The 18,357-nt window shown below is 39.7% G+C and overlaps 1 protein-coding gene and 1 long non-coding RNA gene across 3 annotated transcripts in view; one reads left to right on the top strand and one right to left on the bottom strand.

Annotated features, from left to right (window-relative positions):
* LOC307184800 overlaps positions 1 to 18,357 on the top strand; it is a 58,421-nt gene that overhangs the window by 19,444 nt on the left and 20,620 nt on the right. The window lies entirely within an intron of this gene.
* Positions 10,240 to 18,357, bottom strand: part of KIAA0825 — a 398,890-nt gene continuing 390,772 nt past the window's right edge. Inside the window, 1 exon segment of the mRNA XM_079918575.1 lies at positions 10,240 to 12,564. Within this exon segment, the coding sequence (XP_079774701.1) occupies positions 12,447 to 12,564 (118 nt within the window). The 3' untranslated portion in view covers positions 10,240 to 12,446.

The raw sequence follows: 18,357 nt of genomic DNA on the forward strand, positions 1-18,357 counted from the left end.
TGTCTCCATTGTCATTTGTCTCTAGGTATTTTTTTATTTCCTCTTTGATTTCTTCAGTGATCACTTCGTTATTAAGTAGTGTACTGTTTAGCCTCCATGTGTTTGTATTTTTTACAGACCTTTTCCTATAATTGATACCTAGTCTCATAGTGTTGTGGTGGGAAAAGATACTTCATACAATTTCAGTTTTCTTAAATTTACCGAGGCTTGATTTGTGACCCAAGATATAATCTATCCTGGAGAATGTTCCATGAGCACTTGAGAAAAATGTGTATTCTGTTGTTTTTGGATGGAATGTCCTATAAATATCAATTAAGTCCATCTTGTTTAATGTATCATTTAAAGCTTGTGTTTCCTTATTTATTTTCATTTTGGATGATTTGTCCATTGGTGAAAGTGGGGTGTTAAAGTCCCCTACTATGAATGTGTTTGTGTCAATTTCCCCTTTTATGGCTTTTAGTATTTGCCTTATGTATTGAGGTGCTCCTATGTTGGGTGTATAAATATTTACAATTGTTATATCTTCTTCTTGGATTGATCCCTTGATCATTATGTAGTGTCCTTCTTTGTCTCTTTTTATAGTCTTTATTTTAAAGCCTATTTTGTCTGATATAAAAATTGCTACTCCAGCTTTCTTTTGGTTTCCATTTGCATGAAATATCTTTTTCCATCCCCTTACTTTCAGTCTATATGTGTCTCTAGGTCTGAAGTGGGTCTCTTGTAGACAGCAAATATATGGGTCTTGTTTTTGTATCTATTCAACCAATCTGTGTCTTTTGGTGGGAGCATTTAGTCCATTTACATTTATGGTAATTATTGATATGTATGTTCCTATTCCCATTTTCTTAATTGTTTTGGGTTTGTTATTGTAGGTCTTTTCCTTCTCATGTGTTTCTTGCTTAGAGAAGTTCCTTTGGCAGTTGTTGTAGAGCTGGTTTGGTGGTGCTGAACTCTCTGAGCTTTTGCTTGTCTGTAAAGGTTTTAATTTCTCCATCAAATCTGAATGAGATCCTTGCTGGGTAGAGTAATCTTGGTTGCAGGTTTTTCTCCTTCATCACTTTCAATATGTCCTGCCAGTCCCTTCTGGCTTGCAGAGTTTCTGCTGAAAGATCAGCTGTTAACCTCATGGGGATTCCCTTGTGTTTTATTTGTTGTTTTTCCCTTGCTGCTTTTAATATGTTTTCTTTGTATTTAATTTTTGACAGTTTGATTAATATGTGTCTTGGCATATTTCTCCTTGGATTTATCCTGTATGGGACTCTCTGTGCTTCCTGGACTTGATTAACTATTTCCTTTCCCATATTAGGGAAGTTTTCAACTTTAATCTCTTCAAGTAGTTTCTCAGTCCCTTTCTTTTTCTTTTCTTCTTCTGGAACCCCTATAATTTGAATGTTGGTGTGTTTAATGTTGTCCCAGAGGTCTCTGAGACTGTCCTCAGTTCTTTTCATTCTTTTTTCTTTTTTCTGCTCTGCAGTAGTTATTTCCACTATTTTATCTTCCAGGTCACTTATCCGTTCTTCTGCCTCAGTTATTCTGCTATTGATCCCATCTAGAGTATTTTTAATTTCATTTATTGTGTTGTTCATTGTTGTTTGTTTCATCTTTAGTTCTTCTAGGTCCTTCTTATATGTTCCTTGCATTTTGTCTATTCTATTTCCAAGATTTTGGATCATCTTTACTATCATTATTCTGAATTCTTTTTCAGGTAGATGCCTATTTCCTCTTCATTTGTTAGGTCTCGTGGGTTTTTATCTTGCTCCTTCATCTGCTGTGTGTTTTTTTGTCTTCTCACTTTGCTTATCTTATGTTTGGGGTCTCCTTTTTGCACGCTGCAGGTTCATAGTTCCGGTTGTTTTTGGTGTCTGTCCCCAGTGGCTAAGGTTGGTTCAGTGGGTTGTGTAGGCTTCCTATTGGAGGGGACTAGTGCCTGTGTTCTGGTGGATGAGGCTGGATCTTGTCTTTCTGGTGGGCAGGTCCATGTCTGGTGGTGTGTTTTGGGGTGTCTGTGGACTTATTATGATTTTAGGCAGCCTCTCTGCTAATGGGTGGGGTTGTGTTCCTGTCCTGCTAGTTGTTTGGCATAGGCTGTCCAGCACTGTAACTTGCTGGTCGTTGAGTGAAGCTGGGTGCTGGCGTTGAGATGGAGATCTCTGGGTTATTTTCGCTGTTTGATATTATGTGGAACTTGGAGGTCTCTTGTGGACCAGTTTCCTGAAGTTGGCTCTCCCACCTCAGAGGCACAGCACTGACTCCTGGCTGTAGCACCAAGAGCCTTTCATCCACACGGCTCAGAATAAAAGGGAGAAAATGTAGAAAGAAAGAATTAGAAGAAAGAAAGAATTAGAAGGAAGAAAGAAAGAAAGAAAGAAAAAAAGAAAGAAAGAAAGAAAGAGGGAGGAAGGAAGGAAGGAGGGAAGGAAGGAAAAAGAGAAAGAAAGAAGATAAAGTAAAATAAAATAAAGTAACATAAAATATAAAGTTATTAAAATAAAAAAGTAATTATTAAGAGAAAAAAAACGGACGTATAGAACCCTCGGACAAATGGTGGAAGGAAAGCTATACAGACAAAATCTCGGACAGAAGCATACACATACACACTCACAAAAAGAGGAAAAGGGGATTGAATCATAAATCTTGCTCTCAAAGTCCACCTCCTCAATTTGGGATGATTCGTTGTCTAAAGGAGGGAAGGGAGGAAAGAAAGAACAAAGATAAAGTAAAATAAAATAAAGTTATTAAAATAAAAAGTAATTATTAAGCAAAAAAATTTTTTAAAAAAATGGACGGATAGAACTCTCAGAGAAATGGTGGAAGCAAAGCTATACAGAGAAAATCTCACACAGAAGCATACAAATACACACTCACCAAAAGAGGAAAAGGGGAAAAAATCATAAATCTTGCTCTCAAAGTCCACCTCCTTAATTTGGGATGATTCGTTTTCTATTCATGTATTCCACAGATGCAGCATACATCAAGTTGATTGTGGAGCTTTAATCCGCTGCTTCTGAGGCTGCTGGGAGAGATTTCCCTTTCTCTTCTTTGTTCTCACAGCTCCCAGGGGCTCAGCTTTGGATTTGGCCCCACCTCTGCGTGTAGGTCCCTGGAGGGTGTCTGTTCTTCGCTCAGACAGGACGGGGTTAAAGGAGCCGCTGATTCGGGGGCTCTGGCTCACTCAGGCTGGGGGGAGGGAGAGGCACAGAGTGTGGGGCGAGCCTGCTACGGCAGAGGCCAGTGTGACGTTGCACCAGCCTGAGGCGCACCGTGCGTTCTCCCGGGGGAGTTGTTCCTGGATCCCGGGACCCTGGCAGTGGCTGGCTGCACAGGCTCCCCGGAAGAGGGGTTTGGATAGTGACCTGTGCTTGCACACAGGCTTCTTGGTGGCGGCAGCAGCAGCCTTAGCGTCTCATGCCCGTCTCTGGGGTCCGCGCTGTTAGCCGCGGCTCGCGACAGTCTCTGGAGCTCCTTTAAGCAGCGTTCTTAATCCCCTCTCCTCACGCACCAGGAAACAAAGAGGGAAGAAAAAGTCTCTTGTCTCTTCGGCAGGTCCAGACTTTAGTATGGAATTTTAATAATGTTAATTCTTTCAATCCATTAGCATGGTATATCTTTCCATTTATTTTGTCATCTTCAATTTCTTTCATCAATGTCTTACAGTTTTCAGTATACAGGTCTTTTTGCTCCTTGGTTAAATTTGTTGCTAGGTATTTTATTCTTTTTTCATGCAATTGTAAATGGGTTTTTTTGTTTTTTTGTTTGTTTACTTTCTCTTTCTGACAGTTTGCTATTAGTGTCTGGAAATACAACAGATTTTTGTATATTGATTTGGTATCCTGCAACTTTACTGAATTCATTTTTTAGTTTTAACAGTTTTTTAGCAGCTGTCACCTTAGTAGGATGTGGGGATAGAGATGGAGGTGCTAGAGCTGAAGACTGGAATGAAGTGAGACTTCCCCTCTGCTTAATGGTTATCTCCACCCTATCAGGGACAGGGTCTGATCCCATGTTGCTGCGGTGGAAGTACTTAGGGTCATGCCCAGGCTGACTCAGTTCCCTTTAAGTATGTTCTTCCATCTCTCCCAGCACCAGAACCCTTTCCCCAGCATGGGGAGTTCTGAAGCGGGTTGGGCCCACACATGATCTCAGTTCCTTTTGTCCCCAGACCGAGTTCTAAGCTGCCTCAGATGTACTTCCTGTACAGGTGCCTGCAATTGTTTCCCTCACTTTGCTCAGATGCAACCTCAGGTGGAAGTCCATTTTGTCCCTCACAGCTGATCACTGCCCCCAGCCTGCGCCACCCCTGCCCTGTTGTGGAGCTGTTTTGCCGGGCAAGTGGTTCCCTCATGGACTCTCAGCAGTGTATCAGCGTGTGAACTGCAGTAGAGCTGCTGCAGAATTCTGTGCTGGTTTTGATACTCTGCTTGAATAAGCACCAACAGTGGCCACCAGTGTCCCACCCAGGCTCCACCCCAGGACCACATCACCTCTGTGTACCACAGTCAAGTTTTCTTCCCAGCCATGGCAGCCCTAGATCCCATGCCACACTGTGGAGTAAGTGGAGCTGGATCATTCCTTTGGATCACACTGGGGCAGGTGCCAAGGAATCACAGGAAACCCAGCAGCCACGAGAGAAGTCCTCTAACTGCCCTCTCTGCCCTGCCTTTGTGTCAGGCCAACACACGTGCACCCTTCACGAACAGAGTCCTTGCTTCCACAGCCCTATTAGTCCCTGCTGTCCTCCAGCCAGCTAAGGGAGCTCATCTGCCTGGTATATGACCCAGGACTGGGGCATCCAATCTATGGCTCTCACCACTTACTCCCCAGGGTGGGTCTCTGCCCATGTATTTTCCCTTTTCCTCTAAGTCCCTTCCCAGGGGCATTACCTGATTGCTTTGCAACCCTTCCTACCTGATTACGTGTGGATCTTTCTCACAGTGTTGTTTGTACAGGAGTCTTCCTGCCAGTTTCCAGTTAGATTTTGGTGAGAATTGTTCCACGTGTCATTGTATTTTTAATGTGTTCATGGGGGGAGGTGAGTTCTAGTTTTTTAGTGGAGTCTTTAGGATTTTCTATATATAGTATATATCTGCAAATAGTCACAGTTTCACTTCTTCCTTTTCTAATTTGAATGCATTTTATTTCTTTTTCTTGCCTAATTTCTCTGGTTAGGGCTTCCAATACTATGTTGAAGAAAAGTGGTGAGAATATGCATTTTTGCTTTGTTCCTGGTCTTAGAGAAAAAGCTTTCAGCTTTTTACCATTTAGTATGATGTTAGCTATGGGCTTGTCAAATATGTTCTGCATTATGTTGAGGTATGTTCCCTCTATATGCACTTTGTTGAGAGTTTTTATCATAAACATATGTTGAATTTTATCAAATGAAATCATCTGTTGAGATCATCATATGATTTGTACTCTTCAATTTGTTAATGTGATATATCATGCTGATTGATTTGTGAGTATTGAACTGTCCTTGTATCCCTGGAATAAGTTTCATTTGATCATGGTTTATGATGTATTGGATTTGGTTTGCTAATATTTTGTTGAGGATTTTTGCATCTATGTTCATCATTACAGATATTGGTCTGTAATTTTCTTGTTACATTCCTTGTCTAATTTTAGTATCAGGATAATGCTGGCCTCCAGGGAAGTCCCCAGCCATTATTTCTTGAAATATGTTTTCTGCCCCTTTCTCTTTCTCTTTCAGGGACCCATATAATGCAAATGGTAGTATGCTTGATGTTGTGCCATAAGTTGCTTAAACTGTCTTCACTTTTTTTCAAGCTTTTTACTTTTTGCTACTCTGACTGGTTGAGTTCCACTGCTCTGTGTCTGAGTTCACTGATCCTTTCTTCTTCATCTAGTCTGTTCTTAAATTTCTCTAGTATATTTTTCACTTCAGTTATTGTACTCTTCAGGTCTGTGACTACTGTTTCATACTTTCTTGTACTTTCCAACTCTTTGTTGAAATTCTGGCTATGTTTATCCATTTTTCTCCTAAGTCCAATGAGCATGTTTATGACCATGACTTTGAACCCATTATTGGGTAAATCAGTTACCCCCATTTCATTAAGGTGTTTTTCTGAAGTATTTTCATATTCTTTCCTTTGGAACATATTCTTTTCTTTTTGCAACAGCTACCTCTCCAGTTTTGAAGTAGTGATGTAGTGTGGGAGATTAACTTCATCATTCAACCCTGGCCTGGCTCTTGGTTGTCTCTCAAACCTTTGTGCTTGTCCAAGCAGCCTATTTTATTTTTAATAGCTCACAGTAGTTGAGGTTGTTCCAAGACCTGTCAGTGTCCCAAAAGGGGGGATAGTCAGTCCACACCTAGATTTAGGCTAATCAGAAGCCAGACTCTCATGTAGAACCCTTTAAAGTATGCAAGTGTATGCAGTTCAGTGGGACTGCAAGCGTAAGCCCCACTAGCCACCAGAATCAGATAATCTGGAAGTGTCCCATGGGCAGCAGTCACAATATTCAGGGTTCAAGATGAGTGTATAAACTCCTGTCTGGGATATACCAGTGAGCAATAGTGAGGCAAAGGGAGAGCACAAAGATGGTTCCCAAGCATATCTTCCCTGAGAGCGCCTCCATACACCTCTAGATTTGTGCCAAACCTGAACTCTGCCCCTCAGGTTTAGGCTCCAGGACAAGCATATAGCCTCTTTAACAGAAAGACTAAGGTTGTGTTTCAGTCTGCTATCTGTGCCCTGAAGGTGGTAGCCTGCCAAGAACTGTCTCTTTGATTGTTACAGTCCTGTGGGACCCAGGAACACCAGGTGACCCCTGGCCACTGTAGCTAGGCAATCAAAGGGCATCCCCTCAGTGGAAGCCATAAAGACACCAGAAGTGTAAACCAGCTCTCCTCCAAAAGATAATGGCACTCTGGAGCACAACAGAGGGAGAGCACAAAGATAGCACCCACCCTCCTAGGTCTATGGAAAGGATTACAATCAGCCCTTAGATGTGTATTTAATTAGAGGCCTGCTGTTCAGGCAGCAGCTGTGATGATGTACTAATAGGCCTCTTTCACAGAAATTTCGAGCTCCTTGGCCTGTTGTCTCTTTTTGTACCCTGGGAGTGATAGCTGTATAAAACCTTTTTCTCCATTAGTTACAGTCCTGTGGTACCTGTGACTGTAAGCTCAGCTGACCACCAGAGCCAGGTGATATAGAGGTGTCCCCTGGTGGCACCTGCAAAAGTTGGGGGTGCTAGAGAAGGGTAATAATCTTCTTTCTGGGAGATGTCAGTGAGCTGGAGTGATGCAGAAGGAGAGCACAAAGATTGCATTTACTAGCCTCCATTCCTTGAGAGGCCGCCTAGATGTGTGCTAAACCAGAAGCCTGCCTCTCTCAGGCCAAAGCTCCTGGATGAGCCAATAGGCCTCTTTCTTAGAAAGACTATGTATGTGTTTTAGTCTGCTATGTATGGGCCTGGCAGTCTGTGGAGATCTCTCTCTTCAATTGTTACAGCCCAGTGAGACCCAGGAACACAAGCCCTCCGTGGCAGCCAAAGCCAGGAGATCATTGGGTGTCCCCTTGACGGCAACCACAGAAGCTGTGGCCCCAGATGCTTGTAAAAGTTCATCCAGGAGATACTAGCACGCTGAAGCATGGCAGAGGGAGAGTATGCAGATGGCACCTGCCTGCTGGGGTGAGACAGAGGGGGACTGGAAAGGTGGCACCCACTGGAAAGAAAACAAATGATGCCCATCAGCATCTGTCCCTAAGAGTATCCCAGCAGGCCCCTAAATTTGTGTTAAGTTAGATGCCTGTCCCTCAGGCAGATGCTTTAAGATTAGCAAATGAGCCTCTTTCACATAAAGTCTGGATGAGATCAGGTGCTTCTGTTTCTGGCCCAGGATGAGTCCTAGCGCATGAATCTTTAATAGACATTTCTCAGATCACTGCAGCCGTGTGGATCTTGTGGATGCAAGTCCTGCTGGTTTTCAAAGCTAGATATTTTGGGATCTCATCTCACAGGTGCAGGTCTTAAATGCTGGGGTGTCTGATGTGGCCTCAAGCTCCAGGTTTTGAGTCCCTTCCTGATTGTGGGTCACCCCACCAGTGGCAAGGTTTATGACAAGATTGTGTCTCAGCCTCTCTTACCCACTTTGATGTGGCTTTTTCTCTTTTGCTCAATGTGTAATTATCACTTAGCTAGTTTTTAGGGGTTTTTTTTCCAGAGGAATTTGTTCCATATGTAGCTGCAGATTCAGTGCGTCTGTGAGAGGAGGTGAGTTCAGGCTATTCCTACATTGCCATCTTGAACCAGAACCTCACTGTGCATCTTTATTTAAAATTTGGGTCAGTTTTTTCACATATCTACAACTCTTATTATCTCAAATGGGACTCCAACACAGACCTCATTAAGTGCTTAGAGTGGATTAAATTGTACTCATTGAGAGTCTGGCACAGAGCCTGGCTTATAGTAGCAGCTTAATAAATGACAAAAAATACTAACTCCCAGTTCTTATTCCTAGTCCAGCCCTACTTCCACTTCTCTGCTGGTCCCCCCATGTAGGATATTTCAGTGCCTAAATTCTAACTTGTGATGGACAGACTCCAGGGTGGCTTCCATCATCCCCACCTCCTAGCATTCACACTATGGTGTGATCCCTTCCTCCTGGGTATGAATGGGATGAGTGACTTGCTTTTAACCACTAGAATTTGGTAAAGGAGATGGAATGTGCATGATTAAATGCATGTGATTATGTTACATACAATTGTAACATTGATCTTGCAAGGAGACTCTCTGTCCCTTACTAACTTTGAGGAACAAAGAGGCCATTTTGGCTAGACTCACATGGCAAGAAACTGAGGCCCTGAGTTGATAGCCTGCAAGGTAATGAATGTTGTCAACAATGATGTGAACTTAGAAGTGGCACCTTACCCAGTTGAACCTTAGATGAGACCACAGACCTGGCTGACACCTTCATTGCAGCCTTGTGAGATCCTAAGCAGAGAACCCAGCTAAACCATGCCCAGACACTGGACATAGAGACTATGAGGTGATAAATGTGTATTGTTTCAAGCTGCCAGATTATGATAATATTGTTATGCTGTAGTAATTACTGATACAGATCTTTATTCTTACAAATAATTATTACGATATTTTGAGGGGAAAGGGTTATATCAGTACAAGGTTTTGGATTCTTTAAATTCTGGAGAAGCAAGAGTTTACTGCTTTACTGATGATGCTGTTGAAAACATTTCTCAAAGGCAAAGCAGATAGTTTTTATCATTGTGTGGAATAATAGCTGATACTGAATATACAGGTCTCATAGTTCCCCATTCAAATTTAAAAGCTTTCAGGCATCATGTTAGGAAAGTTCATCAGTAGAGATACCACTTTTACCAGTTTTTTTTTTAATTGTAAAAAAGACATAATATAAAATCTACCATCTTAACCATTTTTAAGTGTATGGTTCTGTAGTGTTAAATATATTCACACTATTGTAAAACATAGCTTCAGAACATTTTTCATCTTGTAAAACTGAAACTCTGCCTATTAAACAACCCCTCTTTTCCCCTTCCTCTAGTCCTGAGTAGCCATTATTCTACTTTTTTCTATGAATTTGACTACTTTAGATACCTCATATAAGTAGAATCATACAGCATTTGTCTTTTTGTGACTGTCTTATTTCACCTAGCATAATGCCCTCAAAGTTTATCAATGTTGACAGGGTTTCCTTCCTTTTTAAGGCTAAATACAACTTTTAAAATGTTTTTTAAACATTATGAACTATTTCAAGAATCATTAAAATCATTTAAAAAAACAAATACTTTTTATAAGAAATTCCTATTATAAACTACCTGAAGCTCGCTTTGACTCAAGAATCTGTGAACTGACATAGTAGGATATTTAGAGTAAGCAGATGTTATAGACAAAACAGTGATTTACTTTTCCTATTTCTTGGTTGGTAGTTTTATAACATTTTTTCATCAACATGACAAATGTAAAATATCTGAAATACACATTATCATCTATACAGTTGATCCTTGAACAACACAGGGGTTAGGGGTACCTATCCTGTGTGTAACCCATGGTTCTGCATCCACAGATCAATCAATTCAATGTTATGGAGTACTGTAGTACATATCAGTAAAACATCTGCATATAAGTGAACCTGCACAGTTCAAACGTGTGTTGTTAAGAATAAAATGTATTTTATTAGAAATTAATTCATACTATTTTAACACTGCTAGGCCAATAATAGATACCTCTTTAAAATTACATAAAAATACAGTTAAATAAAACACAGAAGGAAGATAATATTTTATAGGAAGATAACATTTTTGTAATAAGCATATATAGTTATAAAATATTAGGCTTCATTCTTATTGTTAACTTATACAAAAATGTGAGAAAGAGTAATTGTTTTGGAGTACCACTTTTTATCATACTTTAAGAAACATATCAAATGTAAAGACAAAATGATCTGATAAAACAATAACTTATTTAAATTTCCCCATTATAAATTTTACTGCACTTATGGCTACAGTAATTTCATAGATCAAGCATAGAAGAGAAATCAAATGCAAACTCTTCTCTCTTTTCTACATTTCTCTCCTTTCAACTTATCTCATTCTCCCCTTACTATACTTCTTTCCTTTTGGAAGGGAGCCATATAGACATTTTTTCAAGACAAACTAAATCACTTTCCAGGATTAATACAGAAGTGAACAGATTCAATAAAAAATAGTGTTAACAGATGATCCTTAGATATATTAGAAAACAAAAGGAGCCAAATGTGAAATCCTATAACTTTATAAGATTATTTTATTTAGCTTTTGGATCAATTCATTATTTTTTGACTTTCTATTTTAGTGTCTATTCTAATAAAATATAGTTGTGCAGATTTAGTATAGACCATCACTAAGCTGAAGGAATAAAGTCAACCATTGCCTTATGTTTGTTATAGTAACTGTTTATAGATAAGAGAATGTGGAAAGTCTAATTCTCATAAAAATTTCTTAGCATTTTTTAAATGGTCTGCATAAAATTTTTAGAAATTATTTCAACCATGTCTTTAAACACTTGGTTTATGATTATACTGGCCAACTAAAGTACATTCTTTAAAAGTAAAATGTGTTATTTGGAAGGCAGCTGGCTACATGGCCATTTATGTGTTTTTATGTAAGAGGATAATGCAAGAGATTTTCTAAGGTGTCCTCTGCACTCCAAGCTTTACTCTTTGAAAAATGTCCAAGTACTTTCCTTTGGAAATCATGTAGCCTATACATATTTTATAAAAATCACAGAATGTGGGAACATGAATAACCTGAGAACATCAGAAACAATGATGTTCAATGTCATATGGTCTAAAATAGTTCATGATATAAGGCTTCTCCCAGATGTCCTATAGGTTGCTCAACAGTCTAATTGTCTTTGCTGTCTTCTTACAATGACAGCCATTTAAACAACTGTGTTTATTAACTGCCCGCTAGATGAATAACTCTATAGTAGGTATCTGGGGAGACTATTGCTATAAAGGGAGATTTCATATTATATTGTAAAGCCTTCAAGGTCTTTTTAATCTAATATCAGGCACTGATGGGAAGAATATAGTAAATACAACCCTACTTGGCATAGAGGCACTAGTACACGTTCTGTTTCCTTCATGTGTGTGTGTGCCTGTGTTCGTGTGTGTGTATCAATGCAATGGAAATAAGAGAAGTAACAGAAACTATGGAACTATGGATAACGAGATTGCTGGAGTGAATTTTGAACGTGATTTTGGGAGAAAGATGGTTTCTAGTTGGGAAAAATGGCAAGCGTGTGGCTTGGATGACAGGCAGTTCGCTGAACGTGGCACTGCTGGTATAGGTTCTGATAGGATATGATTAGAAGTTTGAATCTGATGTTTGAAAAACCACTGTAGGCATAGATATTACTAAAGGTATACTTCAAGAGAGTGCTTTTTGTGGCTCTGATTAAAATAAATTGGATGAGGAAGAGGCTGTGGGAAAGGAGACTGGTAAAGTGGTGGGTACTAGAGGCAATTAAGACCTGGACTTGGGCTATGGCTACAAAATTAATTTGAAATTTTCAATTGACCCTCAGGGGGGTATGTGACTCCAACTTAACATCCAAATGTTGTATTTAAAAATCCTTTGGGAAAAGATTTCCAAACATTTTGCCTATTGCCATAGATACTTCAAGACTGAAAGAAAAAAAATAATTCAAAGGGAACACGAGATGGCAGTAGTTATATCATATTAAGAGAAAGACTGAGGAAAGAAAAACATTTGAAATTATTTTAAAAATAAAAAATATGTAGCATTTTATTCTTTACGTGCTGTACTCTTTTTCAGTTCAGAGATTACTCAGTCATTGGTTTCACGCTTCACAGCCCATCAGAGGTTCATTCTGACTAGAGTAAAAATCCTACTCCATTACATGTGATTATTTCCTAAAATAAAACTGTTGCTGTTTTCTGCAGATTACTGTTCCTCTGTGTTATCTGAGGCAGAAGAGTCCTGGATGGTACACATTAGTTTTAGATGTTCCAGCATTGCTTTTTCTTCCTCTTCTAGTCTTTCATCCTTCCTCATTTCCCACCTAAAAGAAAAATCACATCTTAGCATTTTTGTAACTTCCAAACTACAGTCAACACTCAGTTTTTCAGGGTTGAATATGAGCAGTCACTGATTTACTGAGTGTTTGTCCTTTATTCTTTTACTCAGTGCCTCTTGAGCAACATAGTTCCTTGGCACTGCTTCTGCAGAGTGGGCCAAGAGAGTGGGAACGGAAGTAGAGTCAAACCAGCTCTACTTCAGGGGTAAGTTTCTAAGTATTGTTTTAAGTGAGTTTTCTATATTTCTATATTTAAAAAATGTATGGCTTCCCAGAATATGCATGCATATGAATACATCTAGAATTAGCAATTAATAAGCAAATATTTTTCATAGTATTTTCCCCTCACTGATCAACATATCAGTGGCTTTAAGTTGCAGAGACATTTGCCAGGAAGACTTTAGCCACAAGAATAATACCAAGCTGAATTGGATACACCTTAAAGGCAGGTCCATCTATTCCTAGAAATAAGATCAGATTTCAAGTAATCAAGTTAAATCACCCAAGAAAAGCAGCAAATTGTCAGCAAGGTTCCATAGAGCATTTGCTAAAGAAAAAAAAAGAAAAGACTAAAGACTTTCTAATTCTGGGTGATTGGGAGATACAGAACAAAATGTTAGGATATGGAACTATATTTGTATATAATCTTGCAAAGTAAATATCACAATAACCCAAGAATTGTTAATCCTTCCTTCCTCTCTTATATATGCCACTGCCCCAGGAATGGCCATGGCATACTTAATCCAGCACTACAACATGGAGTCGTCTGCATATATTTCCTTTTTCTTTTCCTCATTCCTGTTTTTACCAGCCCCTAAGCCATCAACCATGATATGCTGTCTCAAAAGGATTTTAAAACCAGTGTTGATAATCCTAAAAGACCCTCTGCTAGAAGGGCTTCAAGGGGATAGGATTTCTAACAGATAAGCAGCTGTTCACTGAATGTTTTCCAGAAGTTCCCCCATTTTATTATAGTCAGAATTCCTAGATAATGAACAGCCTGTCATACACGAGGAAAGGATAACAATTTGGGGAGAGATTGTTCTGATCTTGTTTGAGTAGTGAAAAGGAGGCAAGGGCATTGCATTTTCCATAGAAACCTGCTAATAGGATCCCTGTTTCCACACAGGTTTCCTTGTTGGAGTGTTGGGTTCAATGCCTGGCCAGCCCTAGGAGGTGAGATATATATATGGCAAAGTAACTGTTCTAGTGATCAGTTTGGGAGAATCTTTTATTTGGGGGCGTTTGTGGATAGCTGTGTGTCAGAGCCAACCAGGAGAGCCATGCTTGGGGAGTGGTTAAGCATAAAGTGTGTCCACGGTAGCATGAGTCCTTACTGTCAGAGAAGCAAGTCCTGGGGGACCCTTACTGCAGGAAAGAGCAACCAACACCAGGCAAGAGGAGGAGGGCCAGAATCTGGAATGTGAGAAGTTCTCTGAGGCATTCACTATGCCTTCTACTAGGAGAAAAACATCTAAAATCTGTGAACTCAAAAGTATCCTGATTAAGAGCACATGCTCTGGAATCACTCTGTCTTTGGGATGAATCCATACCCCTCACGTACTAGTTGAATCACTTCAGGCAAGTTTCTTAACCTCTTCTATGCCTCAGAGTTCTCATCTGTAAAATGTGGTCAAAATAGTTTGATAGGAACACGGCCATGCTCATTTGTGTATGTATTGCCTATGACTGATTTCACTCTACAGTGTCAGATTTTAGTAATTGTGAGTGACACTGACTGAGACCAACTGTCCTACTAAGCCTAAATTTTCTACTATTTGGACTTTTACAGAGAATGTTGCTGAATAATGTTCTAGAATGGTGGCTTTAACTGGGGTGACACCACCTCCCTATGGGGAAATGTGGAGAGCATTTTTGGTTGACACAGTGTAGGGAGTGCTTCTAGGACCCAGCGAACAGAGACGGTAAACATCTTTAATATAGAGCAAACCTAAACAATAAAGAGTTGTCTTCCTGAAATGTCAATAGCATCCTTGCTGAGCAATATGTGCTCTAGAATCTCCAAAATAACGTTGAAGCATCCCTATTTAATTTGTGATTTTAACTGAAATAGTGTTTAGTGTTTCACTGCTTAGAATACTATTTGCTGAAGAGTAGAGGTTTTGAAGTCAGGTGCTGGATTTGAATCCCTTATAAGCTGTGTGGCCTTGGGCAAGCCAGATGAAGTGTACTTCAGTTTCCTTATCAGTAAAATGGGAATAATAACAGCGCCTGCTTCATAGAGTTGCTGTCAGAATGAAATGACTAAGTATACATAAAACATACAAAGTAGTGCACAGTTCATAGCAAACACTCAATAAGTGATAACTGTTAGTAGTAGTATCATGATCATTTGGCATATTGGTTAAAGTTGCAAATAACAGAAATCCTGGCTATGGTAGTTTACACAAACAAGTGTTTATTTTTCTCACATAATAAGAAATCCAGAGGTGGGTGACTACTGGCATGGGTTATGTAGCTTGACAGCAGCAGGGCTGGTGCCTCTGTGTTTTCTTGTCCTTTACCTCATGGTTCCAAGATGACTGTTGTAGCTTCAGCATCATGTCCTTGTTTTCAGGCAGGAAAAAGGAGGAAGGGGCTAGAGCTGCACCTGACTCATTTTATCAGGGAAATAAAACCTTTCCCAGATTCCTCCCAGCAGACACTGTAGCCACACTGTCTAGGTTTGAATCCTGATTCTGCCTTTTACTGACTGTGTGATATTGGGCAAGTTTCTTAACCTCTCTGTGCCTTAGCTGTCTCATATGCAGAATAGGGGATGCTATTTTTAGCAACTTTTAAACATCTTTATTGGAGTATAATTGCTTTACAATGTTGTGTTAGTTTCTGTTGTATAACAAAGTGAATCAGCTATATGTATACATATATCCCCATATCCCCTCCCACCCTCTCATGGTATACATCTTAAGGCATTATTGTAAATAGTAGATGAGCTATGAATTCATAAAATGTTGCTATTATTTTATGAGACTCTACTTGTATCAAGTGGCTTCCCCACAGCTCCTACCTTGATCTTCCTTCTCCTACCCTGTGCCCTTCACATCGTTTTATCTGATAAATTCCCTGTTTTTATAAACATGTGGGTAAGATGAAGTTGCTACATATTACAGTGGTTTTACTCAGTGTTCAGTTATACATTTCTATGATCATGTTGTTGTTGCCTCTTGTTTTTCACAAGGGAGACATTTCTTGCCAGTTCACTCTGTTCAGCCTAGCATGGCCAGGGCTGTTTTTGTTCTCCTGTAATCCCTTTGTTGTATTTTTCAAGTACAGTCTATAATGATGGCATTCGATCATATTATTGGCATTTCTCCTGAAACACCAATAAAACACTTGGATATAAAAATGTAACTAGAAATAAGCCTCCTGATTTAATGTTATTAAACATTTATGTAGTACTTCATATTTACAAAGTGCTTTATATTATTTATTAGTTAATTTCACTGTTAAACAACATTAACCATCTGGCCAAATTAATGATTTCAAATTGTCCTACTAGTTGGTATCTGAGGAGTGAAAAGTGAAGTCATATTGGACTTTATTCTTCTCAAACAACCCTTTTTGTCCTTCTCCTCCATACAGCACAGTGCAGACTGGCTTCAAAGGGAGGTTCAAATCAGAGGGGAAAATTATGTCTCTGTTCTCTTCTTCCTGCTGTCCTATAAATGTGGGTTTTCTTCAGGATTCAGTCCTAGACTATTTTCTCTTCTCTCTTGGAAAGCCCCACATCTAACCCCACATATTCAGATGTTGTCTCCACATCTGTAATTCATGTCTCCCAAACAGTAATTCAGTATCTTTAAGATTCATTTTCGTCCCAAGCTCTCTAAATTCAACTTCTTGATGTTATTTTCACTCCCATTCCAATTATATTCATCATTCATATATTTTTTCATATATATATTTTTCGCTTATTCAAATTGACCATTAGCCCCCCACACTCAGTAACACAGGGTCTGAAGTTCACAAAGTAATTTACGCCTCTACTTCCAATCTTGTCTGCACTGTCAGTCTCCAGTTAAGGGACAACTTACTCTGCAGTCATTCTCACATTCCTCCCTCTGCAATCAGTCCACAGGTCGGGTGCTGTGATAGTGTGATTTGTAATAAGAAATAAATTTTAATCTTCTTGCCAATTTCTGGCACAGAGGTCCTAAAACCCTTGGAATTTACTGTGCGGAGAGCTATAAAGGTGTCTTTTGTTATGTTAATGGAAGCACCTAGGGTTGGAGGCTGGTTACCAGTGGAACCAACCACATGATTAGAGAGCTGGAATTTTTAGTCCCACCCTCCACCTCCGGGGAGAGGGGCTGGAGATTAAATTCCATCACCGATGACCAATGATTTAGTCAATTATGCCTGTGTAATGAAGCCTCCATAAAAATCTAAAAGGAGAGGGTTCAGAGAGATTCCAAGTTGGTAAACACATGGAGATTTGTGGAGAGTGGCATGCTGGGAGAGAGAGCATGGAAGCTCCACTTCCTTTCCCCATGCCTTGCCCTAGGTATCTCTTCCATCTGGCTGTTCCTGAGTTATATCCTTTTAAAATAAACCAGTAATCTAGTAAGTAAAAAATTTCTCTGAGTTCTGTAAGCTGCTCTATCAAATTAATGGAACCCAAGGAAGGGGTCAGTGGAACTTCCAATCTGTAGCCAGGTCTGTCAGAAGCCTAGGTGACAACCTGGACTTGCAATTGGCATCTGAAGTTCGGAGGCAGAGGGTAATCCTGTAGGAAGACGCCCTTAACCTATGGGATCTGATGTCATCTCCAGGTAGTCCCAGAACTGTGTTGAATTATGAGACACCCAGCTGGTGGCAGAGAATTACCTGGTGATATGGAAAAAAAAAACCTCCACACATTGGAAATGGGTGCAGAATCATAGGTGCTCATGATTTTATTGCCTGAACAGTGCAGTATTCCCCAGATGTTCAGAGCTCAGGCCTCACACCACTACTACACCAAACCTTCAATGACTGCCCTGCCCAAAGAGTTTATTAAGTCTTAGTGTTCTACCTCGGCAGTAGTTCTGTTTAGCTGCCACTATCTCTCCTCAGGGAGAAGATGATTCTGCATGTTGCCTTTGGACTTATGTTTTCCCACATTTGCATGTCTACTTTTGCCATTCCATTCACTTGAAACGCCTTTCCATATATCCCAAACCTGCTCATTCTTCAGACTCAGTCCATATCTCACCTCTTTCATAAAGTCCTTCCCAACTACCTAACCCTGATGGGATTGTCCTCCTTTGAGTCCTATAGTACCTAATATCAGCACTATTTTGGTAAATTAACCATATATTGCTTTGTTACTTCTATTACTTTCTTGAGTGATTATATTGCTTTTTTTTTTCACATGTAGTATTTTTCTTTAATATTTATTTATTTATTTGGCTGCGCCGGGTCTTAGTTGCAGCTTGCAGGATCTTTAGTTGTGGCATGTGGGATCCTTAGTTGCAGCATGCAAACTCTTAGTTGCAGCATGTGGGACCTAGTTTCCTGACCAGGGATCGAACCTGGGCCCCCTGCATTGGGAGCATGGAGTCTTAGCCACTGGACCACCAGGGAAGTCCCCATGTGTAGTATGGTTTCATCTATATTTTCAGTTCCTTGAGGAAGAATTTTAATTATAACTTTTACTACAATTTTTTTTCAAAGAAGATATTTCAAATAGCAAACAACATAGTGCTTTGTACACTATACTCTGTACACTTTAAGCACTCACAAAATATCTGTTGATTGCTATGTGTTAGAAGCTTA

Source organism: Stenella coeruleoalba (genome assembly GCF_951394435.1).
Source record: "Stenella coeruleoalba genome assembly, chromosome: 3".
Classification (NCBI taxonomy): domain Eukaryota; kingdom Metazoa; phylum Chordata; class Mammalia; order Artiodactyla; family Delphinidae; genus Stenella; species Stenella coeruleoalba.